This window comes from Nyctibius grandis, chromosome 32 (genome assembly GCF_013368605.1).
Source record: "Nyctibius grandis isolate bNycGra1 chromosome 32, bNycGra1.pri, whole genome shotgun sequence".
NCBI lineage: Eukaryota > Metazoa > Chordata > Aves > Nyctibiiformes > Nyctibiidae > Nyctibius > Nyctibius grandis.
The window spans coordinates 157,453-179,813 of NC_090689.1; the positions used below are offsets into that span (position 1 = coordinate 157,453).

The following is a 22,361-nucleotide window of genomic DNA, read 5'->3' on the forward strand; positions in this document are numbered from 1 at the left end:
TGACTGCCTTGAAGATACTGCATCGCTCGCTTGTTCTCTGCCCAGGATTGATTTACCCCGAGGACTCGCTGTCCTTAGCCTGCCAGCCAGCCAGCGCTGCGCCCCGCAGCACGCTCTAGGGTTCAAGAAGGCGGCAGCTGTTTGGTTAAGTATTTTTATAGGTTTGGGGGATTTTCTTTTTTTTGCCCTTTCTTTCTTAGTACGCGTAGCTGATACCTTGTGCTTTGTGGAGGTGGTAAGTTTCCATCACCTCCAGAAGAGCACGTTTGTACTAACGGCTGCGATGCAGAAGCGCACACCAGTGACTTACCTACAGGTGTGGAAAGAGAGCTCTGCTGGTGGGCTGTCCACCTGGACAAGCGGCTGCCCCCCCCCGCTCAGCACAACAGGCTTGGTGGCAGAATGCTTGAGAGGGACCTCGTGTTAGGACACAACTTGTGCAAATGAAATAAAATCCTGTCATGTGAAGCAGCAGTAGAAATTAAACTGAACTGCAGTGAACCCATGATGAACAAAAGGTATCCTGAAATGCTGTGGCTCTGCTACAATGTCCTTGCTTGCAGAACATACTTTGCCAACTTATAAATCAAAGCAATATAACTCTTCACGTTGCAGCAGCGTGCACAGTCGTCAAAGGCGGGGATCACGTTGTGCCAGGCGCTGAAGGCGAGTTGTCCAGGTTCCTTTGTGTGGCCCAGGGAGGAGAGGAGGTGGTGTGACTTGTTGGGTGTCCTCTGCTGTGTGGCATCAGGAGGAGTGTCCCAGTGGGAACCTGCAATGAGATTGAAATCACTGTAAGGTTGTTTGACTACGATGAACCTGCCACTCCTCTAGATTGTCCTAGCCGTGGGAGACAATAGGTGACGGCACTGAGATGCGCCTGCTGTTACCTACACCTGGAGACCCCTTGGGAGAGGTTTCTGAAGTCTCTCAAGCCAGGCTCCTGTCTGTGGGGCGACCGGGGAGAGGCAGGGCTGAGAGTGTCCTGCAGAGACCACAGCACAAGAGGCCCTGACCACAGCACGGGGAACCTTGCGTTAAGTGCTCGCAGAAGGGAGCGCAGCGGTGTCCCGCGTCCCCTCCTGACAGCCCCCCTTCCCCACACTGTGTACCTGAAACCATACCGGGCACAGGGACTTCAGCTGCCTTTCTAGCGCTCGCTTCTCAAGCAAACGAAAAGCGACATGGGCAGTCATGCAGGGGAAGTTACGTCAGTAAAAGCTAGAATTACTTGTGCTTCTTGTTTGTTTTCTTTTTTTTGCCTTTATGAAGTGGGGGTAGAAGAAAGTTTACTTTTTAAGTGGGCTGCTCTGTGAGAAATCAGGATGAGCTCCTTAATGGAGTTAAAAGAAAATACAATTAGCCAGCATTAGAGTGCTTTAATAATTTAGTATTTAATCCTGTGAACAGTAGCATTTGTAATTTATCTTATGTGGCATTGTACTAACTCAGAGTTCCCAAAAGCAAGCTACTTCTTGAATTGTGTAACACTGTGAAATCTCCCTTTCTCTTGCTGCACTTCCCTGGTAGAGGGAAGCTGTAAGGTCTAAAATACGTTTGTCTATTTTGTGAAGACCTGTGGATTAAGATGTATGTTATAAAGCAACTTTTTGTACGACTCAAAAAAAGCAGGGAGTCTTCTCTGCCATTGCATTTCAAAAAGAGTGTGTGAATTGCCCAAGAACAGGCAGTAAGATATTTCCCTAGGAAAACTTAGCTTTTTCTTTCCTTTCCTCTGTTTGTTGTGTTAAGCATCAGCATTGGGATTTTTCCTTGACTGTATTGCAGGTGTATCCACTGCTCAAAGCCTTCTCCACAGAGAAGGCTGTCGGTCTGGTGGGAGCATAGAGCAGGCAGCCTGCGAACCTATTCCTGCTTTAGCTGAGAGTAGATTTCAGACTAAGAAGGAAGATGCTCATTTTGAGTGGGCATTTAAGCGTTTAAAAGGCTTATGTGGTGTTAATGTGTTTGCTGCTGGCCCTTCTATGCCTGGGTAACAGCTTTTGTAGGACTGCAGGTCTAAGGAAATACTTGCTTGTCCCTAGAACCACAAAGTTCTTCCATAATGGGTTTTTTTCCTCTTTTTTTGCAGGTGTTTCTTGAACTCTTCAGTGCGTCACAGAACTGTTGTGTTTTGGGATATCCTGCTTAAACCCTCGGAAGACAATCTGCAAACAGCCAAAAATGACTTGAGTTGTAGAGCTGCTGCTTTATCTACAGGTAGGACACCACAGCTTAGCTCAGCTTGCTTTCAGCAGGTTGCTCAAGGAGAGAGTTGTTACTAGTGCCTCCCTAGGATGAGTAGTGATCTGCACATGTTTGTCTCCTGCAGAGCACTGGGACGCCTGGTTCCCATATTCTCGGACGCATCCCAGAGCAGCCGCATAGGGAAGGGAGCAGCTGCCCTCCTGTCTTCTGTGGTTCTGTGTGCCGCTCACGAGGTGTATATGCCTCAGCATACATTTCCTACACCTTGTGCTGCCTGGGTTGAGCTGCCCTTTGGGCACTCCTGCTATTGAATTGCCCCCTTTTATAGCACAATGGGAGCTGGAGCTGTCTGCTGATATGAGGTGACGCAGAAGAGGACAGGCAGTGCTGTATGACAGGATCTGGCTTTGCTTTCTTCAGAAGTAACATCCCTAGAGTAATGTTTATTTATGAAACTAAACGTGCCTCAAGCCCTACCGTGGGTTAGTACTGTGAGGTTTCATGTTGGGCACACACTCAGCCCACTGCAGGCTTGCAGGAGTTCCCTGTGAAGTCACCAAGTGTGTGTCAGTACCAGGCTGGCAAAGCTTCTGGTGTTCATGAACTCACAGCTTTTAATTCAACAGTTACATGCCTCATTATGTGCTTCATTAGTGTTCATGCCTATGGTCAGATAGAAGCTCAGTTCTGGAAGTGCTAGTGGTGGGATTTGGATATTGGCTGGCTGGATGGGAGATGAAGGAAAGCAAAGTGGAGACTTACCCTGCCGCTGGTGTGATACTGGCAGTGTTAAACTTGATTGTCGCTTCTGGAAGGGGATAGAAAAAAGGTTTGAGTGGCAGTGGCCTTAGATCACCATTACATAGCATTTGATGGCTAATAGCCAGCTCAAGTCTTCTCATTTGATGTTTGAGGTGGTGGACTTTGAAATGAGATCTTTAAACAGCCTGAAATTTTAAAATTACCCCTGTGTTCTTCCTCTCCCCTCCCATTGCCCACACACTGACGTTTGTAAGCCCTGATGACTGAGATGTGTTCCTCTCTTCCAGGACCAGCTTCCCGCCCCGTCTTCAGTGTCCCATTTGGATGCACTGTACACTATGGTTCACATCAATGTGTTGAAAAAATCCATGTGTGTTCTTGTGGTGATACTGGTAGCGCTGACGTTTTGCCTGTGGAGAGAGACGAGAAGCTACTACGTTTCTTTCAAGACCGAGAGCGATGATTTGCAGGTTCACAGGACTTTGGAAAAATGGAACCCACTTAAATCACAGGGCCTTTTCCATGAAGCAGCCAGTGAATTGGGTCAGATACCCCAAACCTGGTTTGGTAACCACAACAAAGTAAAAGGCAGCACCTCTGGAACAGCCGAAAAGTCCAAGAAAGCAGCAGACTCTATGAAGGTATGGGATAAGGACAGTTCATCCAGAAATCTCATACCCAGGCTGCAGAAGGTCAGAATAAACTACCTGTCCATGAACAAGTACAATGTGACTTACAACGGGAAGAGAAATGCTGCTAAACTGAGCCCAGAGAAGCTGCTCTGCCAGCTACGGGACAGAGTGGACGTGACCATGATACAGGGATCAGATGGTCCTTTTGATACCTCTGAATGGCAGCAATACCTACCATGGAAAAGCCTCAATGAAACAGTGGGCCGTCTGGGTCGCTGTGCTGTCGTGTCCTCAGCAGGGTCTCTGAAATCATCTCATTTGGGGCAAGAGATAGGTTGGTATCTCTCTATTAGCATAAAGTCCGATAACATTGTTTTGTAACTTACACTGAATAGAAGTAATCTACTGTTATGCTTTTACCAACAAGCCTCTGGTGTGGTCTCAAAGGTGTTTAAGTTGAATTATTATCCTTAAGCTTCTTGTGAGGTTAGGGAACGTTACAGCCAAGAGGCGATGGGAATAATGATCAGATACTCCCTTCCTCTCTGAGCGTACACACTGCACGGGGTAGGCTGCATTGTGATGCCCTAGATCACAGTGTCTGTGAACCTTAGACCTTGGGCAGACCAAAACAGGCAAGCCCCAAGGGAGTGGAAGGGTTGGGTTGAACAGAGGGAACATAACGTATGTGCAGGTAGTTCTATCCCAGGTAATCCTTTCAATTTTCATGATCGCATTGGCATCACTAGAGGGTAGCGTTCATACTGGATACCAGGGAGGGGGCTTGGTTCCTCAAGTGTTTGTTTCTTGAGAGGGTTTGGGGTGGGTTGAGTAATGCCAGTTTGCTCATTGCACTGTCAACGGTCAGAAAATTTTTCATTCAGAAAGACTTCTGTCAGAGAAAGAAGTAAAAGAAAACTCTTCCCCACTTCCAGTGGGGAAAAAACCCACCGGACACAGCCCTGAGCATTCTACTGTAGTTGACCCAGTGATGAGCAGAGCGGCTGGGCACAGACAGTCTCTTCAGAGGTCCCTTCCAGCCTCAGTGATGCTGTAATTCTTGCTTGTGGCTTTCCAAAAGTGGCACTGCTCCATTGCGAACTATAAAGCAGTGGCTGAGTTTGAGTGGCCCAGAAGACCATGGAAAGACTTCATAGGGCTTTATTTTATCTCTTCTTTAGACAAAGCTTGGTGATGCTTTGCAAGGTCTTTCTGACCATATTTATCTGAGGTTAATGCATTAATTAATAAATGCTGAAGCATTGGTCTTGTACAGTGGATTATAAAGTGGCATGTTTTGATACCAAAGCATTTTGTGTCGTTAAGAAAGCAGCATGCAGGGGAAACCAGCTCTCCAGTTGGCAACTCAGGATTTTGTGCTTGGCATAAAATCCTCCTGTGCCTGCAGTTCCCTCAACTTTCTTCGTTAATTGTTGTTTGAGGCTCAGTTAAGATTTGCACTTTGCTGAACTGCAGTTCACTGCAGGAGAAGTTTTAAAGCCTATGGGTGTTCTCTCTGGTGGAAATTGTTTGCAGACTTCAAACAATGTGTGTGTTTGTAAGTTGTCTGTTGGATCAGATCCCTTTGGCCTGCACTAAGCTGGAAGTAGCCTTCATCCTCTGTAGTAGATAGATAGCCCGTTAGTACTTTATTCATGAACGACCTAGGCAAAGCCTTCAGAGTTGTAGTCCCCAGATGCTCGTGAGAAGGTCAGGGTTTTCTTCTGGTAATTGCTCAAAAGTTTGTCCCCAAATTCTAGCAGGCGCTAGAATGAAGTTGAACAGTCTGAAGTGTATTAAAATGCTACGAAAAGCGCGCTGAAAAAGGTAGTGGTGGTGGGATTAACCAGGCAGGCATTGCCTCCTGGTAAAAAGTCCAGGTGGGAGTTGGTTGATGTAATTGTTTACATCTCTTACAAGTGTTTGAGGCCAGGTAAGTCACGACTTGGGAAGCCAATTCTAACTTTTTCTTTGAGTACCTATATTGGCTTATTTAGGTGCCTCTTGAAGTTCAGCAGCTAAAGGTTTCCAGAGAAGTGACCTTCTGTTGAACGCTCTCCTCTGACACAGCTGGCTTGTGTCCGGGGGTGTCTCTGTTAGGCTCCAGCATACAGATAAAACTGCGTGCTCCTCCATCAGGAGACCCTCTCAAGAGCTGATGATGGTGTTTATGGCGTGTTGTAATGCACTCTGTGTAAGGGCTGGGTTCAGTGTCGGAGCGGCCAAGAAGTGCAGTGGGCCATGCTCCGGCTGCAGCTCAGCGGAGAGGATGTCAGAGGTGGAAAACCATTTCATTGTTCCTACGTCTGGTCTCTGAGCCTGTCCCCGAAGCTGAAGCACCAGTTTGTTCCAGATCACAAGGGAAGGACGCTGGAAAGGTCACTGTGTAATGTGCCCGAGGCGAATGCCGTTAACCCCCGCTGGCGTCCCTGGCTGGCGTTCCTCACCCCTGCGTCGCAGACTTTAACCCTTCTGCTCAAGCAATCCTCTGCTAGTGATTCTGCAGAGTGTTGGGCACTTGCAGCCTCGAGCTGGGCAGGGTGACTATCGAAGGATTCGGGAATAGTCAGTGTATTCACATACTTTTTATTCCCAGTTTTGACTTGATGTATTTCCATGTAGGAAAAGCCATGGTTTTGTTGGAGGAAGATGCCAGAAAGGTACTACATCTGACAGGCTTGAAATGAAGCTTTTGCGTAGATGAGCACAGCAGATTGCTGAATTATTATTCCTTAAATGACCAGGAAATATTTGTTCTGTGTAATCATATTAAGCTATCAAATGAGCAATTAGTCAGTGTAAGGGAGGCTGGCAGAGCAGGACGGGGAGAAGCTTGTAAATAAGCAGCTCTTCTCTTACTGGGCTCCTGGGGTTATTGGAGGTTATGAATTGCCAGTGAAAAATCTGACACGGGAAATATCGACTGCAGCACAACCACCTGGAGACCGAGTGCCTCAGAGAGCCAGCTACCCTACCTGTGCAGTCATTAAACACCCTTTCAAAATGCAAATTTAGGGCAAAATAATGCTTGGTGTCTGGCTCTGGTTATATGGGGAAAATTATAACCCTGTGCTCCACTGATGCAAGGTAGGATGTGGAGTTGGGTCTGTAGTGGTAGCTACAGAGCTGCTTCTCAGCGTGGACAGGCTTTTTTGGAAAACATCACCTTTCTGGGTTGTGTGTGTTGCTTTGGAAGGGCTCTAAACAAGATCCACTTGTCTATGAGAATAAAGTAGCTGAGAAACTAGCCTTTGCTGCCAGTGTCTACTGATCCTGCAGCATTGCTTGTGAGAACACCTGTTTTCAATGAAATTATCTCAAAAAGACCCGGTTGTGGACCAGGAGAGCCTGTCTGCGCTGGCTGGGGCCTCGGCAGCTCCCCACAGACCCCGGCTGCAGCCAGCGTGAGCTGTGGTTGCGTGGTCCTGCTCCTGCAGCTGAACACCTCTGATCATGTGAAAGGTTTCCTATCCAAATCTAGCCAGCAGGTGTGGAGCAGCCAGGGTGCCAGGGTGATGGGCACAAACATGCTGTGTGCTGCAGCAGCAGCCTGGCTCCGTGGCGTTATGGCAGCCTGGCCGGCTGTGCCGAGGCAGAGGAGGGTGCTGGAGGAATGCTGTGCTATCTTAAGGGATGATGCCAGCAGAGGAGAATGCAGCGAATCCCAAGGCGTGTGACAAGCCGTGCCTGTTAAACGCACGGCGGGGGTTTTATTTCTGTGACGTGGGAGGTGCGCTGGCAGGCTGAAGGCAGCTTCATTTTTCGCGGTGGTTGTTATACACTTTTCTCAGGCTGGTCAACCTCCAGGCTGCAAGAGAGGATGCTGGCTCGCTGGTATTTCCTAGTTCCTTACTTTGCAGCCAGCCACATGGTAAATTAATTGTCTATTGGTCTATCTGCTGGTGAAGCGCTTGGAAGGAAGAAGAGGGAGAGGGAGGGAAATGCCATGCTCCTCTGTGCAGAGTAAATGCTGGGGCTGCTCTCCCAGCCTGCCAGCGGATTGTAGCTTAAAAAAGGGGATTTTTCAGTGTATTGGTCGTGAAGTTAGACTGACAACTTCTTCCACAGAATCTGGCTTGATACTTCTGATTGTAACGTGGAAAGCCAGGGACTAGCCAGATTGTAGTAGAAATGCAGCTGAATAACATATTACACTTCTCTTCCATCACTCAAACACAGTTGTTGGCTCACGGGTTTTCACTCTGTTTTGCTTTCAGACAGCCATGATGCCGTCTTGCGATTCAATGGGGCTCCTATCAAGGGGTTTGAAGAAGACGTGGGGCGAAAGACAACAATTCGTCTTGTGAACTCCCAGGTAGGTCTGACAAGAGTGTGCCAAAGGGGCCAAGCATTGCAGAGCTGCCTACCTGCCCTGTGCTCCCTGGGAGCTGAGCCGCAGCCCGAGATAAAAACATCCACGGGGCTTCTGGGTTCATGTGCTGAGGGGAGGTCTTTAAAATGAAGCTGGGGGAAATAGGGCTTGCCATCGGATCTCTCCCGTCCCTAGCAGATAGCCGTAGGATGGGAACGTCCTTCCTTGTAACGAGGGACAGTTGGTAAATCTGAGGTGACTGCAGTTGCACTAGCACGTGCTAGCGAACCTGCGGTCGCCTGCTTGCAATTTACGGCAGGCACAGGGTAACTTGATTTTTGGCTTGGCTGGAAGCCTCTGTTAGTACAGGGAGCCCAGCTGCTTGCTTGCTGCTGCGCTTTGGGAGCGTGAGGCAGGAACGACCCTGCAGCTCAGCTAACGCTGCTCAGCAAACTGAGGTGTGCTGAGAGACAAGCTGTGCCTGCCCCAGAGATGGGTATGAGGAAGGAAATAAGTTTGTTTGGCTTTTAATAAAAGAACAATACTTCTTTTCTGCCCAGCGATGCTGCACGCTCTGTAGATAACAGGTTAACCAGGGCTGTTAAATGGCTGAAGACAGTTGGCAAAGGACCCACCTTTAAAGCTGTAGCCTACACACAGCCAGGAGAGGGTATGGACTGTGGTGGGTGAGTCGGAGGGTCCAGGACCTTGTTGCAGAGCACAGCAGAAAGTACCTTTAATGCAAGGCATTGCTTACCAAGTTGGATTTTCCCTGTTTGAGAGCTCTTTCTAGGTATGAGGCTGTTCCTCTGCTAGTTTTCTTTGGACTTCAGTAGGCTTTGAAGGAGACCCTCAGTGGCTGGGACCATGTCTAGCAATGTGTTAGCAGGGTTAGTATGCCGCCTGTTCAGGAGCAGAGTGAGACTCACAACAGAGACCGCTGCTGCTCTAGGTACCGCTCAGAGAGTGTTTGCACCCTACTTCCATACAGCTGTTACCCTTCGTGTTTGCCCATTTCAGGGGGAGAAATGTTCAAGTGTAGATATGCAGAGAGAAGAGGAAATCACACTGGTGCGTGCTGGTGAGGGAATGGAGTGGGACAGTAAAATACTGAATAGGCCAAGAGTTGTTGGATGAAAAACCTGGTGCGACATTGCAGTGCGGAGTACGAGCACCTCCTCACCCAGGAAGAGCGGGAGGAGGCTGTAGGCACATGAGGACTGGGAGGGAGAGTTGGAGACTAAAGCATAGCTTTGGTACTCCAGAACTGAAAGGGCAGTTTCCTTTCTGCACCCCAAAGCTGAGATTTATAGGCCTGGAGTTTTCTCATCTGCTCCTGTGTGAGGAGTCCATGGGTGCTGCTGTGTAACAAGATTTGAAGTTTTTCAGAGCAGCAGCAGGGGCTTGGCCATCCTCTTCAAAGACAAGATGGGGAGCCAGCTTGTAACCAATTTCCCTGGTTCATTTTGTGTGTGTTCTGCAGTATGTTCTTACTTCTTGTGCGGATGCTGTTGCTACTCTTTCTGCTCTTGAGTCTCATCTTCTCCCCTTGCTACCATGCTCTGTTCTGCTGCTTGCTGCATCTCGAGTCCCCTGCGTCAAACCACCAGTCAGATGTGGGACAGTTTGTCCTTTCTGAACCAATCTGGTTTTAGCAGACATATCTGGCTGCTGACGTCCTCCTTCCTCTGCCCTGTTTGACCTCTCCATTTTTTTTATCTTTCTCTCCTGTGTGTATTTTTATGATGTCAGACAGGTGTTATCACTTCATAAAACTTTCCCTGGAGGATGTGCTCATTGCCAAACTTAACTGTGATATGAAGTCGTTTACCAGCAAAACCATGTATATGGCCTGTGTGGTACCAGGGTTATCTGCACAGGGAGGAGGGTGACAGTGTGATTGTACAGCTGTAATATAGCAGTAATAACTCTCCATGTGGATGCTCTTATTTTGGTCTAAGTGTAGTTACAGCCATGTCGTTATAGTGCTTCTGTTCTCCATGTGGATCAGCCTGCAGCCATGGGTGACACTTTTCGTCTGCCACCATCCCCTCTGAATGCAGACACCAGCTTAGAAAATTTCAGTTACAGGGAGAGCAAAATTGTTGCAGTTTTTGAGGCTAAAGTTAACTCAAAATGCAGTGTTGATCTGGCCACTAAACAGGGCAAAAGATGCTCTCCATGCGAGTAGTGCAGGAGCCTCTCTTCTGGAGTTTCTAAGCCAAACAGCTCTTACTTTCAGACCCTGTTATCTTCAGGGGTCACTGGACTGGGACCCTGGTTTTCTTCTGTGTTTTTATTTGCACTTCTAATGGTTCGATGCTGTTCTAGTCATGGCGACATCATTTTAACCTTCTTGTTAGTGGGTTTGCTTGATTCCATTTTGTTTTCAGCTGCTTGCAGGCATCAGCTACTGGCTGGACAAGCTGTGTAATTTGTTCTTGTTCTTAGTTTGGCTTTTCTTATATTGTAAGTTGTCGCTGGGAACAGAGATGGGATTGTGGCTTGGCTGCTCTTATTTTGGCTCTTACTGTTGATCAGTCCTCACTCTATTCCCAAGATTAAGGAAATGGGATCTCCTGACTCTAATCTGTCAGAACTAGTCTGTGTTGAATAGCGTACCTTTGGCGTGTGTGGCCAGTGGCCCTAAGTTGCTTAATAACTATTTGAAGATATTTTTCTGTAATTTGCTGACCAGTCTCTGGCACACACATCTGGGGGTGGATGGTTTTAACAGTAGAGTGGGGTATCTTGTACATCTGTGTGCATAGGGAAAGATTAATAGATTGATAATGGGGGAGGGGAGCAGACATTTGGGATCCTTGGATCTGATGATAGCCTTTAGGTCCACAAACTTGGTAGTTGTTCTAAATAGAGAAATTCTTTAACATTGCCTCGGTTATTTTCTCAGACCTTCACTGGTTCATCAGTACTGCTTCCTTTAATGGCATGTTTTCCTGCAGTCTTACACAAGGCATCGATTTGCCCTGGGAAAGCAGTCACAGCTTACAAAAATAAGGGCTGGAGAGTGCGCGAGGAGAGTGCCAATGTCATTCTGTCATTCTTCTGCAGAAGAACTCCTTTCTGCAGGCTGACTGAGGACCAGAGTACCTCGTTCCTCCCAGGCCCTGTTTACAGTTCTCCTTGGCTGGCTGCTTGCTGTCATGGAGAGCACTCTGCTTTGGCTGCATTTGCTGTTAGTGGCACTAATGAGTCTGCAGGGAGGAAGAGAAAGGAGATAGCACATCGGTGGAGTGGAGTACGATTGTGATGGGAAAGGGAAGCGTGTTTAGATTACAGAGCATTGACTGCGGTAGCCAGAGAGAAGGAAGTTGTTTTCATAGAATCATAGAATTGTTTTGGTTGGAAAGGACCTTTAAGATCATCAAGTCCAACTGTTAACCCAGCACTGCCAAGTCCACCACTAAACCGTGTCCCTCAGCACCACATCTACATGTCTTTTAAATCCCCCCAGGGATGGTGACTCCACCACTGCCCTGGGCAGCCTGTTCCAATGCTTGACAACTCTTTTGGTGAAGAAATTTTTTCTGATATCCAGTCTAAACCTTCCCTAGTGCAGCTTGAGGCCGTGCCCAGGTGTCTTATCGCTTGTTACCTGGGAGAAGGTGATCTTTTTGTTATGGTCAAACCGTTTTGATGTGGTCAATAAACGTACCAGGAGCGTAGGGTCTCTATTAACAAGATACTTGCTAAACAGTGCATTGGCTAAGTAACAAATTAACTAGGAAACCAATAGGTCAGTTCACTAATTAGGATCAAAAAGCTGGGCAAGACAAAGAAGTTATTTAGTAATTTAAATGAATTTAACTACTTAGAAAGAATCAGTAGCTATTAAACAGAACAAATAGGCACTAAAGGTGTCTGTGGAGCCAGATTCCTGCAGCAAATGGGTTAAGTAACCAACAGGCAACTAGTAGTGCCAAGGACCAGCTCTGTGGTGTGGGGAAGGAAACAGCAAGCACCCTGTGGCTGTGGAGGTGCTCCCCCCCATTTCTTACCCCTTTGCTGCTGTGCCTGTCACAGCTCTCTAGGGCCTTGTGTGACTCTGCCAACTCACACGGCTTTGCTTGGCTGACCTTTGCTTCCTCTGATGCTCAGTCTCTCTTGAAGCCTCTTTTCACGTGTTTCTCATCAGAAGAAAAGTTCCTGAAAGATTTCTAGCCTTTAAATAGAAACAATGAAATGAAAATAAAATGCCTGTGTTCCTTGCCATATTCCTGTCCCGTTGCAGTGCTCCGTCCCCCTCGTACCTGGCTGAGCCATGGCTGGTGCCAGCTGCCATGCCCTCTCCTTACCTCTGCCTCTGGTGTCCCCGGACCGGAGGCAGAAGATCACACCAGCAGTGTTGCATGCTCCAGCTAACAAGTGGCCTAGATATTTTAGCTGCTGTAAGGAAATGAAACCAGGCAGTACACGTGGTGCGGGCCAAAGCCTAATCCCACAGAGTTAAGAACAGATGCGAGGAAACCCTTTTCGCTTTTGGAATAATTTGCGTCTGGGCTGGCCAGAGCTTCCTTGTGCTCCAGTTGTGGGGGCAGCCAGGAAGGCAGGCTGCTGCTGGGGCTGCCGGCATACTCAAGGATAAATTGGCTAGCTCTTAATTAGATCCGTGGAGAAAATCAGGACAATTGGGAGCTGATTTTTATGACGATGCTTTTCTTCAGCAGATGTTTACAAGCTGTGCCTGTACGGGTTCTGCCTTTGGGTGGGGAGGACAGGAGATCAGTCCCCGTCTCATTTCATTCTGACTGTTTGCTTTTTGCTGCAGACCTGGGTTACCCTCGGGTGTCACGAGCTGTGACAGTCGTGTCAGCCTGTGGAGTGCAACTTCTCTGTTTGAACCACCTGGTGTTGGTCGCTTGAGAAAGCCTGTGACGGAGCAGTCTCTCTCCACTGATCCTGTCTCTAGCCCGTGTGCTTTGCTATTGCAGTGCTTTCCTTCTCATTGCTGCTCTCATGAGATTCAAACCTCCCTTGCCCAAGTTGCACCACCCCGCTCTGGAGAGGCGAGGTGGGGCTCAGCACAAGGGTCAGCTGGGCTGCCATGGTCTCGTGTCTCCTGCACCGGTGGTCTCACAGCAGGTTGGCCCAGCATTAAGCCCTGGCTGCCTGAGTTCGTGCTGCTCAGGAGAAACCACCCACGTGCAGACTTTTTTGGTTCAAATGAAGGTTCTTGATAAAGCCAACAGTGTGTTTGCATTGGGCTCTTCCTGGACTGTCCGAGTGACTGATGGCAGCAACTGATGTTCCCACCCACTTCTGGTAGTTGTAGCAATGGTATCCATCGTACAAGCTGGGTCACTCTGCAGGTCCTGTCCTTATTTTTTTTTATTGAAGATGGATAGAGAAAACCCTGTAAAGTGTAATGACAGTTTTTCTTGTGACTCTCCACTAAATCCTGTGCTGCTAGATAGGACTGGAGTGGGCATTGGATGGACATCACTGAGGGTTGTGTCCTTGCCTGCACGCAGTGAGGCATGCTCAGTGGGGGGGCTGTGGTGGGGCTGTATTCAGGTATATGTCTGCTAATTCTGACAGCATATTGTATATTATTGTATTTATTGTTGTTATTCAAGCTTGTAACTGTTGAGGAGCAGCAGTTCCTGAGGGAAGCGCTATATAACACTGGAATCTTAATTGTCTGGGATCCAGCACCATATCATGCGGAAATCCATGAGGTAAGGCTGAGTTTTCTGTACATAAAATCAGATTCATATGCTTTGAAGGACGATCTGTTAACCTGCTTCCTCCTAATGCGGGCGATCTCTCATTTTAAGGCCATTCTTGTGATCTCTTTGTTATCATGTATATATCTGTAATTGCTTCTGAGAGTATCCCATGCGTGGATGGTCCCAGGGAAACACCAGCCTGTTCCCGATCCCTGTGAAGGGCCTCAGGCCAAGTGTCACCACCTTTTCTTTCCCATGGGCTGATGCCGCAGGGAGGAGGTCACTACTGGCTGCAGCAGTTGTCATCTCATCAGAGTGATCTCCTCCTTCTGCCAGTTGCTGATGATTGATGCTTGGGTATTTCAAGCACCATTCAGACATGAGATACACTGGATGCATTATGAACGGATTGGGAAACCCTCTGAAGATCTTAGCAGATGTCTCCTCTCTATGTCAGCCAGACTTTCACTGCTGGGTGTTGCAATCCCTCTAGCATTCACTTTTCATTTTGAGTACAAAAGGGTGTTATTTCATAAGTGATGAGCTTTGGAGGCTCAGGGTGAAAGCAGGTAGGAGTGAATAGTCCATTCTTTACTTTTATTTTAAGCTCTGTCTGTAACTGAGAGGTCTTTGCGTTCCTTTCTCTGGACTGCATTTCCTATTTTCTCACTGATATTTATTCTTGTGTCTAGTCCCACACCTCCAGGAGACAGGAGGGTGTACGTACAGCATGTTTGAGTCAGTAAAACCAGGATGGGATATTTTTAGCATAGGAAAAAAAAATCTCAAAATGACTTTAAGAAAACTTAAACCCTTCCTAAGTGTTTTTACTGAAAGGGGAATTTCTAGGATGTAAATCAGCTCAGCCTGGTTTTGGAGGCTGTGCTGGGGACACTTGCCTGCAGAATAGGATGCTTTGTACTCCAGTGTGGAGAGGGGTCAGGGTCTGTAACATTTAAGGCAGAGTTCTCACAACATCTGCTATTGGGGGGTGCAGAATGAAATTATACAAGGTGCTGATCTCATTTAATGGTCCTTCACTGAGATTTGGGTTTTTCCTGCTCTGTTCACTGAGTCAAGTCACCACAGTGACTCGAGGGGCAGATGAGGTGGTGGGGGACAGTGGGTGAGGGTGTGTAGGTGCAGCAGGACCTTTTCCCCCTGGCAGCAGCAGGTTTGTTCATCCTCGTTTGCTGTTGGTTATGGGAAAGAGTGGGCTAGAAGTAAAAGAGTCTGACTTCTTGTTCCTGTTTTGCAGTGGTACAGAAAACCAGACTACAACTTTTTTGAAAACTATAAGTCATATCGTAGTACACATCCAGAGCAGCCCTTCTATATCCTGAATCCAAAAATGCAGTGGCAACTCTGGGATATTCTGCAGGAGAATTCCCTGGAGCAGATTCAGCCTAATCCACCGTCGTCAGGAATGCTTGGTAAGATAATTGCCCTCTAAACCTCTCATTCAGTTTGCAGGCAGGAACTCTCCAGGATGCCTTTTTTCAAAGGCAGCTACAGATTTATGGTGCTTATCAGAGCTGCTTTTACAGTGTTTGTCTTATGCCAAAATTTAAGCTTCCTGTCTTGGAAGCAGCAGCTCAGTTGTGTTAACGTAAGTGGTTTGCAGCACCCCTCTGAAACAGCAGTTACAAATGTGGCCTGGTTGCAGGATTTCTAGCTCCTAGCACCAGAGCAGTTCCCACGGGGTGCGAGAGGAAGGATACGGCGCCTGCAGGCTCAGATCTTGTCAGGCAAATAAATCTGGTTACTGCGTATGAAATCTCAGGGATTGCCTGTTTATGCTTTTCATGTATAAATATGGAAAAACATATATAGCTAAAGACTTACTGGGGGGCTGGGGATGGTCAGAGTGAATAGTCGCTCTGAAAAGTTGGGTGATATTCCCCCTTATTCAGCATGCTAACATCTTGTTTGTCAGCATGCTAAATCCAGCCTCTCGGGGAGGGGGCTTATTTTACATTCTGCTGTTGCAAAGCTTTTCCTTCTTGATGGAGAGCAGATCTCATGATCAGCTGAATAAAAAAACAACTTCTCAGGAAGTTCATGTGTATTTGAAGTCACAGCGTAGACGTATGGTCTTGCTCGCCACATGGATGTCCAGCTGCTGTGTGTCAGCCCCTCCTCTGCTCCCCTCTCTGCTCCCCTTGCTGCTGGGGCACAGGCACCCCTCTATGTCTGTGTAAACAGAGTCACTTCTTATTTTTGCCAATCCAGCGTCTAGTTTTCTTCCACAACCTTGCTCTTGCCCAGCACCTGTTCCATCATTACTGGGATATGTGCAGAACAACTGTGTAGTCAGTCACTTCAGAAGCAAAATTCTTCTTAACTGGAGTTAGAGGCCTGAAGGCAGGCACTGGCCCACGTCACACAGCAAATTCCTCTGTGGCTTAACTTTGGGCCAAGCTACCTGCTTTGTGGAACAAGTTACCTCCCCAGACTCGGTAGCACAGATGAGTTCCAGTTTGCAGCTCTGGGTTTCCTGGAAGGCCTAAGCATGAATGAAAATTGTCATTTGAAAAGCTGGATGAAAATGTGTTTAAAAGGCCCCTTAGTTAAACAAGCGGTTTCATGGATGGGTTCTTCTAATGTCTTGTAAACTGTGTTCCTCTGATCGTGCATGGTCCCTGATGTCTCAGATACTGCATGAATTTTCTGTGATGTTCTGCATCGGTTCTATTTCCCTAGTGATAGCAAGAATATTTGCTATTTCATGCACTTGGAAGAAAAGTAGCCAGTAACTATGGCTTACTTCTGATCTGGCCAGAAAGTTGACAGGTCTGTGCCCAGCACTGGCGTTGGGTGGCCTCAAGTGGCTCTTGTGCCTGTCAGAAGACACAGGAGGACAGCACTGCTCTGCTGCGGGGACCTGGGGGAGCCTGGGGAGCAGAGCCTGTTCAGTCTTGGTGAGCCATCTCCAAGGCGTTTGTAACCCCTGCGTTCACAAGAGGCAGGTGGGGAAAAGGTGAAGGTCTCGTCTCTGCTTACCCAAGCAGGTTTGAGATGGGCTGTTTGGATCAGCTGATTGTAGTGCACAGTTGGCAGACACTCAAGTTTCCACGAAGGTCACTGTAAACAATGTGCTGTAATCGAGTCAATCACAGGCTGTGCAAGAGAGCTTCAGCAAACAGCACCGTCTGGCCAGACTTGTTTTCTCTCCCTCTCGCCTGAACTTTCAGACAGGAACCCCTTCCCCTTGGAGCTGGATGCTCCTTGCTGACCACCTGTCTCGCTGAGGCATTTTATCAGTTCTCTGGTTTGACGTGGGGGTGTCTGCTTTCTTTCCCTCCCTAGGCATCGTCATCATGATGACGCTTTGTGACGAAGTGCACGTGTACGAATTTCTCCCTTCCAAACGGCAGACGGACATTTGCCACTATTACCAGAAGTTTCACGACCGTGCCTGTACCATGGGAGCTTACCACCCGCTCCTGTTTGAGAAAAACTTGGTGAAGCATTTGAACCAGGGAACAGATGAGGACATCTGTTCTCATGGGAAAGTCACTTTGCCTGGCTTCCGAAACGTGCATTGCTAGCAGATCAGTTTTCAGTGTGTTTAGGAATTTTTCTTGACAGTCAAAGCACTTTTTAAATCAGGGTTGTCAGATTTGTTAGGTCTAAGCACTGGTTTCTTTTGACAGCTCTTCCTTGCTCTTAGGACTTCGTTGCCTAACTTCTCCCAGCCGTAAGGCGGTGTTAATACATTGTGGTACGTCCACACGGTATCTGCATGAGCCACTGCAATAAATTTACTCCCGGTGGAGCCAGGCTCACGCAGCAGGTGGACATCTCTGTCTCCATCTCAACCGATGACGGTGTGCGGGAGGCGCAGGAGATGCTTTCTAAGCAGAGATTGCACAAGTCAGGATCAAGTGCTGATTATAGTTTGGTTTGCTGCAAAGGGGTTATGACAACCAAAAACCCAGTCCACTGAGAAACAAGAAAAATAATTTAAAACTTGTTCTTGTAGTCCTAGGAGCTCTTTGGAGCATGGCTGATTTATGGAAACACTGTCAAGGCTGTGTACTGATAAGCTAAACTCTTAGTCCAAAATATTTGATTTTATAAACAGTTTGTAAAATAACTGTGGCGACTTCCTCTCAAATGGTAAGACTTCTGAAATCATTCAGGTGGCATTTTTGGCAAAGGAAGAGGGAGGCAATTCACAATTTGGTGATTCTTGCAAGACTTTTTTTATCTTTTAACTTTTTTTTTTTTAAATCGCTTAAAATAAATTTTAGTGAACATTTACTCCTCCAGTACAGTGCTGTGCGTGGTACAGAAGAAGCCTTATTTAAAAAACGTTTTGGGGAAGATGCTCCAAGGCACAAATGGGAGAACTCGCTGGAAGTCGGTACCTCTTTCCAGCTCTCTGCTGTTTGACCTTTGCAATTATCGGCAAATTACTTGCTGGCTCGTCTGGGGTGACAGAAGTGCCATGTGAGTTCCCGTTCTCTGCGAGCTGGCCGAGTGATCTCTGAGTGGCTATGTGCTCTCTGGAGAGGTGGGGAGCAGGTGCATGGCCCCCGCTTCAGGAGCGGTGGGGAGGGAGGGTGTGCTCTGCTCCCTGTGCTGAAACACGGGCAGAAGTGAGGAGGGCAGGTCCTCCCTGCGCGAGGGGACTCTCCCATAGCGGCACGGTGGAAGTAGGAGCTCTGCAGTCTCTGTACGTCGGTGAGAACACCTTCCCTGTCCTCTTCCGTACTGATGCGTTTCATGAGGTCTGTAAAGAAAGCTTTTTCTTCTCCTGTTTTGAATAAATCCTGTGAAGTCCCATTCTTGCCTTGGTGAAACCAGTGTAAATGTCGTTGCTCGGCAGCCCTGGGGACTTGTACCAGCCTTGCCTGGGCGCGGGCAGAGCTGGGAGGGGAGCTGCTCACCTGCTTGTTTCAGGGAGCCTGTGGCTCTCGCCCTGTCTTCGCGAGAGGGCCGCTGCAGAGCTGTTCCTCCAGCTCTAGGCTGGCTTTCTGCATGCCCATCTCTTGGGATGGATTGGATCTGCCACTGTTTACAAATTGCATGTTGTGTCATATATGTGTATATATATATATATATATATGTAAAAAAATCCAGGTCCTTACACTGCTGCTCAGGGGCACTAGGACAAGAATGCGATGAAGGCCGTGAGCAGTTGTGTCTTGTTAAGCATTCATTTCCACTGCGAGGGAAGGAGAGCGCTTAGGGAGGAAAAGCGCAGAGGTTGGTTGAGGGAGCCATCGCAAACCTCTCTCCATCTCCACTCTTAGTTTGTAACAGTCCTGTCTCTGGCCCTTGGAGCACAGGGTTGTCTGCCACAGCGATTTGCCTTCTTAGTATGTGTTTAGTTGGGATTCAAATAGCTTCTGCCTTTTTTCCTAGACTGTCTCGTTCGTTATTTCTCACAGGGTTGTTTTCCCCCACCTGCCCTGCTGGGGTGGCTGGACCGGCCCCCCCCGCCCCTCACCATGGGCTGTGTAATGGATGGATGGTACCTTGCTGCAGGGCAGCAAGCACGGTCTGCCGGCTGCGGTCCTGGGGGTCCCCCAGACCACCTTTTCTGCAGTGCTCCTGCAAGAAGACAAAACATCAAACAGGCTCCCAGGGTCTTTCAGAGCCCTCAGTTACTTACAGCCAATAGTGTTGCACTGGGGGTGAAATTTCAAACATTAAGCTAACATTTTTAGCTAGATCCAACATGTAATTCATTTACAATCTAAACAGAGTTTTACAGGAATTGTGACAGAGCTTAAAATAGGCCACTGTTAACCCTCCTTTTTTTTCTCTTTTTGGCTGCATAGACGCAAATCTAACATAAATTGCAAGTGACGACAAGTCTGGTATTTAGAAGAGCCAAGTTTAAGTTAGTGGGCAGTACTAGCTAGACACTAACAAAAGCCTTGTACCTCCTGCAGCCTCTAACCCTTTCCAGAGTGTGAACAGCTTTCCATCCACGTGGGAAGCGGGAGGAGGGCAACACTGCCCTTTCCAGTTAGCCACTGCAGGGCTAAGTACTGGGAGAGAGACTCCATGATGATGTGGGAAGGGTGTGGGGGAAGGTCAGCACCCTTCTGGGGAGGAGGAGAGTGAAGGGATCATTTTAGGTTTTGATGTAGGAAAGATCTCTCCTCCTGGTTGTGGTGTTATTTGTTTCTGCATATTGCTTAGAAATACTCCTCCTTAGCTGTAACTTCATAACTCCTCCTCGCAGAACAAACTGATGTATAGCACTCGCAGAAGCTACAGTCTTTGGAGTACTGAAAGGGAAGGGGAGACGGAAGGGAAATACTGAAAGGTGATGGGAACTCTGCCTGAATTTCAGAGAGACCTCACCCCTGGCTTGTCTCGACTTCAAGTTTAAAACTTTGCATTATCCAGTATTCCACCTGTTCCTGCAGCTGTGCTGACTGATTGGCAAAAAGTGTATTTTAGTATGACAGTGGATTGGTAGATAAACACTGTCAAGATGTCTTATTTCTGAGTGTGGGCTCTTGGGAGCATGTACCGGGCCTTGCTTGCTGTTTTGAAAACCTGGCTGTTCCAGATTTAAAAATAGCTTTAAAGACCTAGAATTCCAAAACCAGAGACAGTTTCTGGAGGAAATCTCAACCTTTGATAAGACTTGTGATAATCAAATATTATAATTTATTTAGATAAGGCAGTAGAAACTGATTCGTCATGTTTAGGTATTAGAAAGTGAAAGGGTTTTTTTTCTCTACACTATAAATATACCCATCTTACAAAAGAGTCATCTTAAATGTATTAACGTGCAATACAGAGCAAAGATTGGTCTTGATCTGGGACACCAGCTGGAAACTGTTTCTTCCTCTTTGCCTCTAAGTGTACTAGAGAGCCAGGGCAGAGGTGTGAAGAGGTTATCAGGTGAGACTGGAGCCCAGCGGAGATGAGGTAAGTCCAGCTGTCGGGGGCTCATGGTTGGATGAGGAAATGTTTGGGCAATGTAAAAGCAATGACAGTATCTTACTGGCAGAGGAACATGGGACTTTGTTGTCTTTGAAGGAGAGCTTTTATTGTATGGGCCAACAAAACTGCCTGTGTTTTTTTTGTGTTTTTTTTTTTTGCTTTCACTAAAGAAAAAAAAAAGGAGAAAAGTCCCAGAAGTTCAAATTGTGTGCACCTGAGTCCACACACCCTTCCCCACCTCCCCGAGAAGAACAGAGTGGTTGAGTGGAACTAGATCTGACAAGACACTAGTAAATCAGTACTGATGGTTAAAAAAATACACGCTGGCACTCCCTGGAGACAAACACAAGCCACCCCAGCCACGTATTCCTTTTGTTTTCCATGTGTGCACCCAGCTAAAGGTGCAGGTACAAGCAAGATGGCTAATTCTTCTCTGTTGTGTTCCATGAAGGTTGATGCTCTTGCCCAGCGCTGTGGATGTTTGTTTTCACTTGTGAATTGTACCAGCCTGGCAGGAAAACATGTTCACTTGCTTCGGGTGATGACACAAGGCATGGTGCAGAGGCATCGGGCTCCATCGGGTAGCAGGTAATTTGTGTTCATGGCCATATATAGCTTAGAGCCTAGCAAACACTTCAGAAACAGTATGCCCCAGGGATGGAAATGCCCTGGTGCATTTATAGGGGAGATGCAAGTGGGAAAAAGCTCGTGGGGGTGTGGACATATTACCTGGTGTCCTGAGAAGGGAGCTGCCTGCACTCACCATGTTCTGGAGGGCATCACCTGGAGCTCATGAGCTCGCTGGGAAATGCTGGGAGCAAGCTGTGACCCAGCTGGCTTTGTGCCTCACTCCAGGTGGGAAGAAGCCACAGATCAGGACTCCATTTTGAAGACAGAACTTGCAAGGAAGGGGATGTGCTTGTTTCTAGCTTGTTTTTAAAATACAGATGAAGAGAAACTGGTAAGTGGTCCCCTCTGTAAGCAAACAGCTTTTTCTCTTTTTGAACTAAAATCAGCGCGCTGCTTGGCAGCCTTGTCTTGTCAGAGGTATGGAAAATGGGTTCAGTACACGAGACTGCGACTGGTCGGGCTGATAACACAACGGAGGGAGATCTGGTGTGTCTCTGAGTTGGTAAAGCATAGCTCGCGTCATGCACAACTTGCCTGCTGTTCTAGAGTTGGGTATGGAGGGCTTCTTTCAGGGGAGAGTGCTAGAGGGTGGCAAGCACTTCTCTGGACTCTGTCTGGGCTGGTCGCTCTGTAAACACAGCAGAAGTTATCTCCGTGTCCTCTCTGAGAAGGTGGGTTTGGGAGGATTCATGGGGTCGCAGCTATCGGCACCTGAAGGAGATGACACTTCTCAGTGTGTGAACAGGCGCGTTGGAGGAGGACGGAGGGCGCGTTGGCTCTTCTGTACCGGCCATCCTCCCCTCCCCGTGTGCTCCCGCTGGCCACCATGGCTGTGGCTGCTGTGTGGCATCGGGGTGAGTGGAGGGATGAGCATAAAAATAGGAAAACTGAATTGCACACTCAACGTGTGGTTTATATATTACAAAATCAGTGTTATTTGCAGTGTCTGAAGTGTTACATAAACACTAATCTTAACAAGTGTACGGAGGAGGAACTTACTTAGCTTTTTCCTGCTTGGCTGTGCGTTCCACACCTATTCATAAATGCTGAATAGCTGCATTACCACTTAAAATGCTTCTCAAAAATGGAGCCAGATCTTTAACTGGGATAAATCAATGGAGTACCCTGCCTTCAGGGAAGCTGTAAATCATCTCTTTCCCTTCTCAGTCGCCTGTTTTTTCCTCTAGTATCTTAATGGACATTATCCTATTT

At 47.6% G+C, this 22,361-nt stretch overlaps 1 protein-coding gene across 1 annotated transcript; it reads left to right on the plus strand.

The window, feature by feature from the left end:
- The first annotated feature begins 2,133 nt into the window (after positions 1-2,133).
- ST6GAL1 (ST6 beta-galactoside alpha-2,6-sialyltransferase 1) lies at positions 2,134-18,401 on the plus strand. The gene is made up of 6 exons (XM_068421136.1): positions 2,134-2,220; positions 3,258-3,936; positions 7,820-7,917; positions 13,512-13,613; positions 14,863-15,037; positions 16,914-18,401. Exons 2-6 carry the CDS (start codon positions 3,309-3,311, stop codon positions 17,153-17,155), a joined length of 1,245 nt encoding a protein of 414 aa, XP_068277237.1. The 5' UTR covers positions 2,134-2,220; positions 3,258-3,308; the 3' UTR covers positions 17,156-18,401.
- Positions 18,402-22,361: the final 3,960 nt, after the last annotated feature.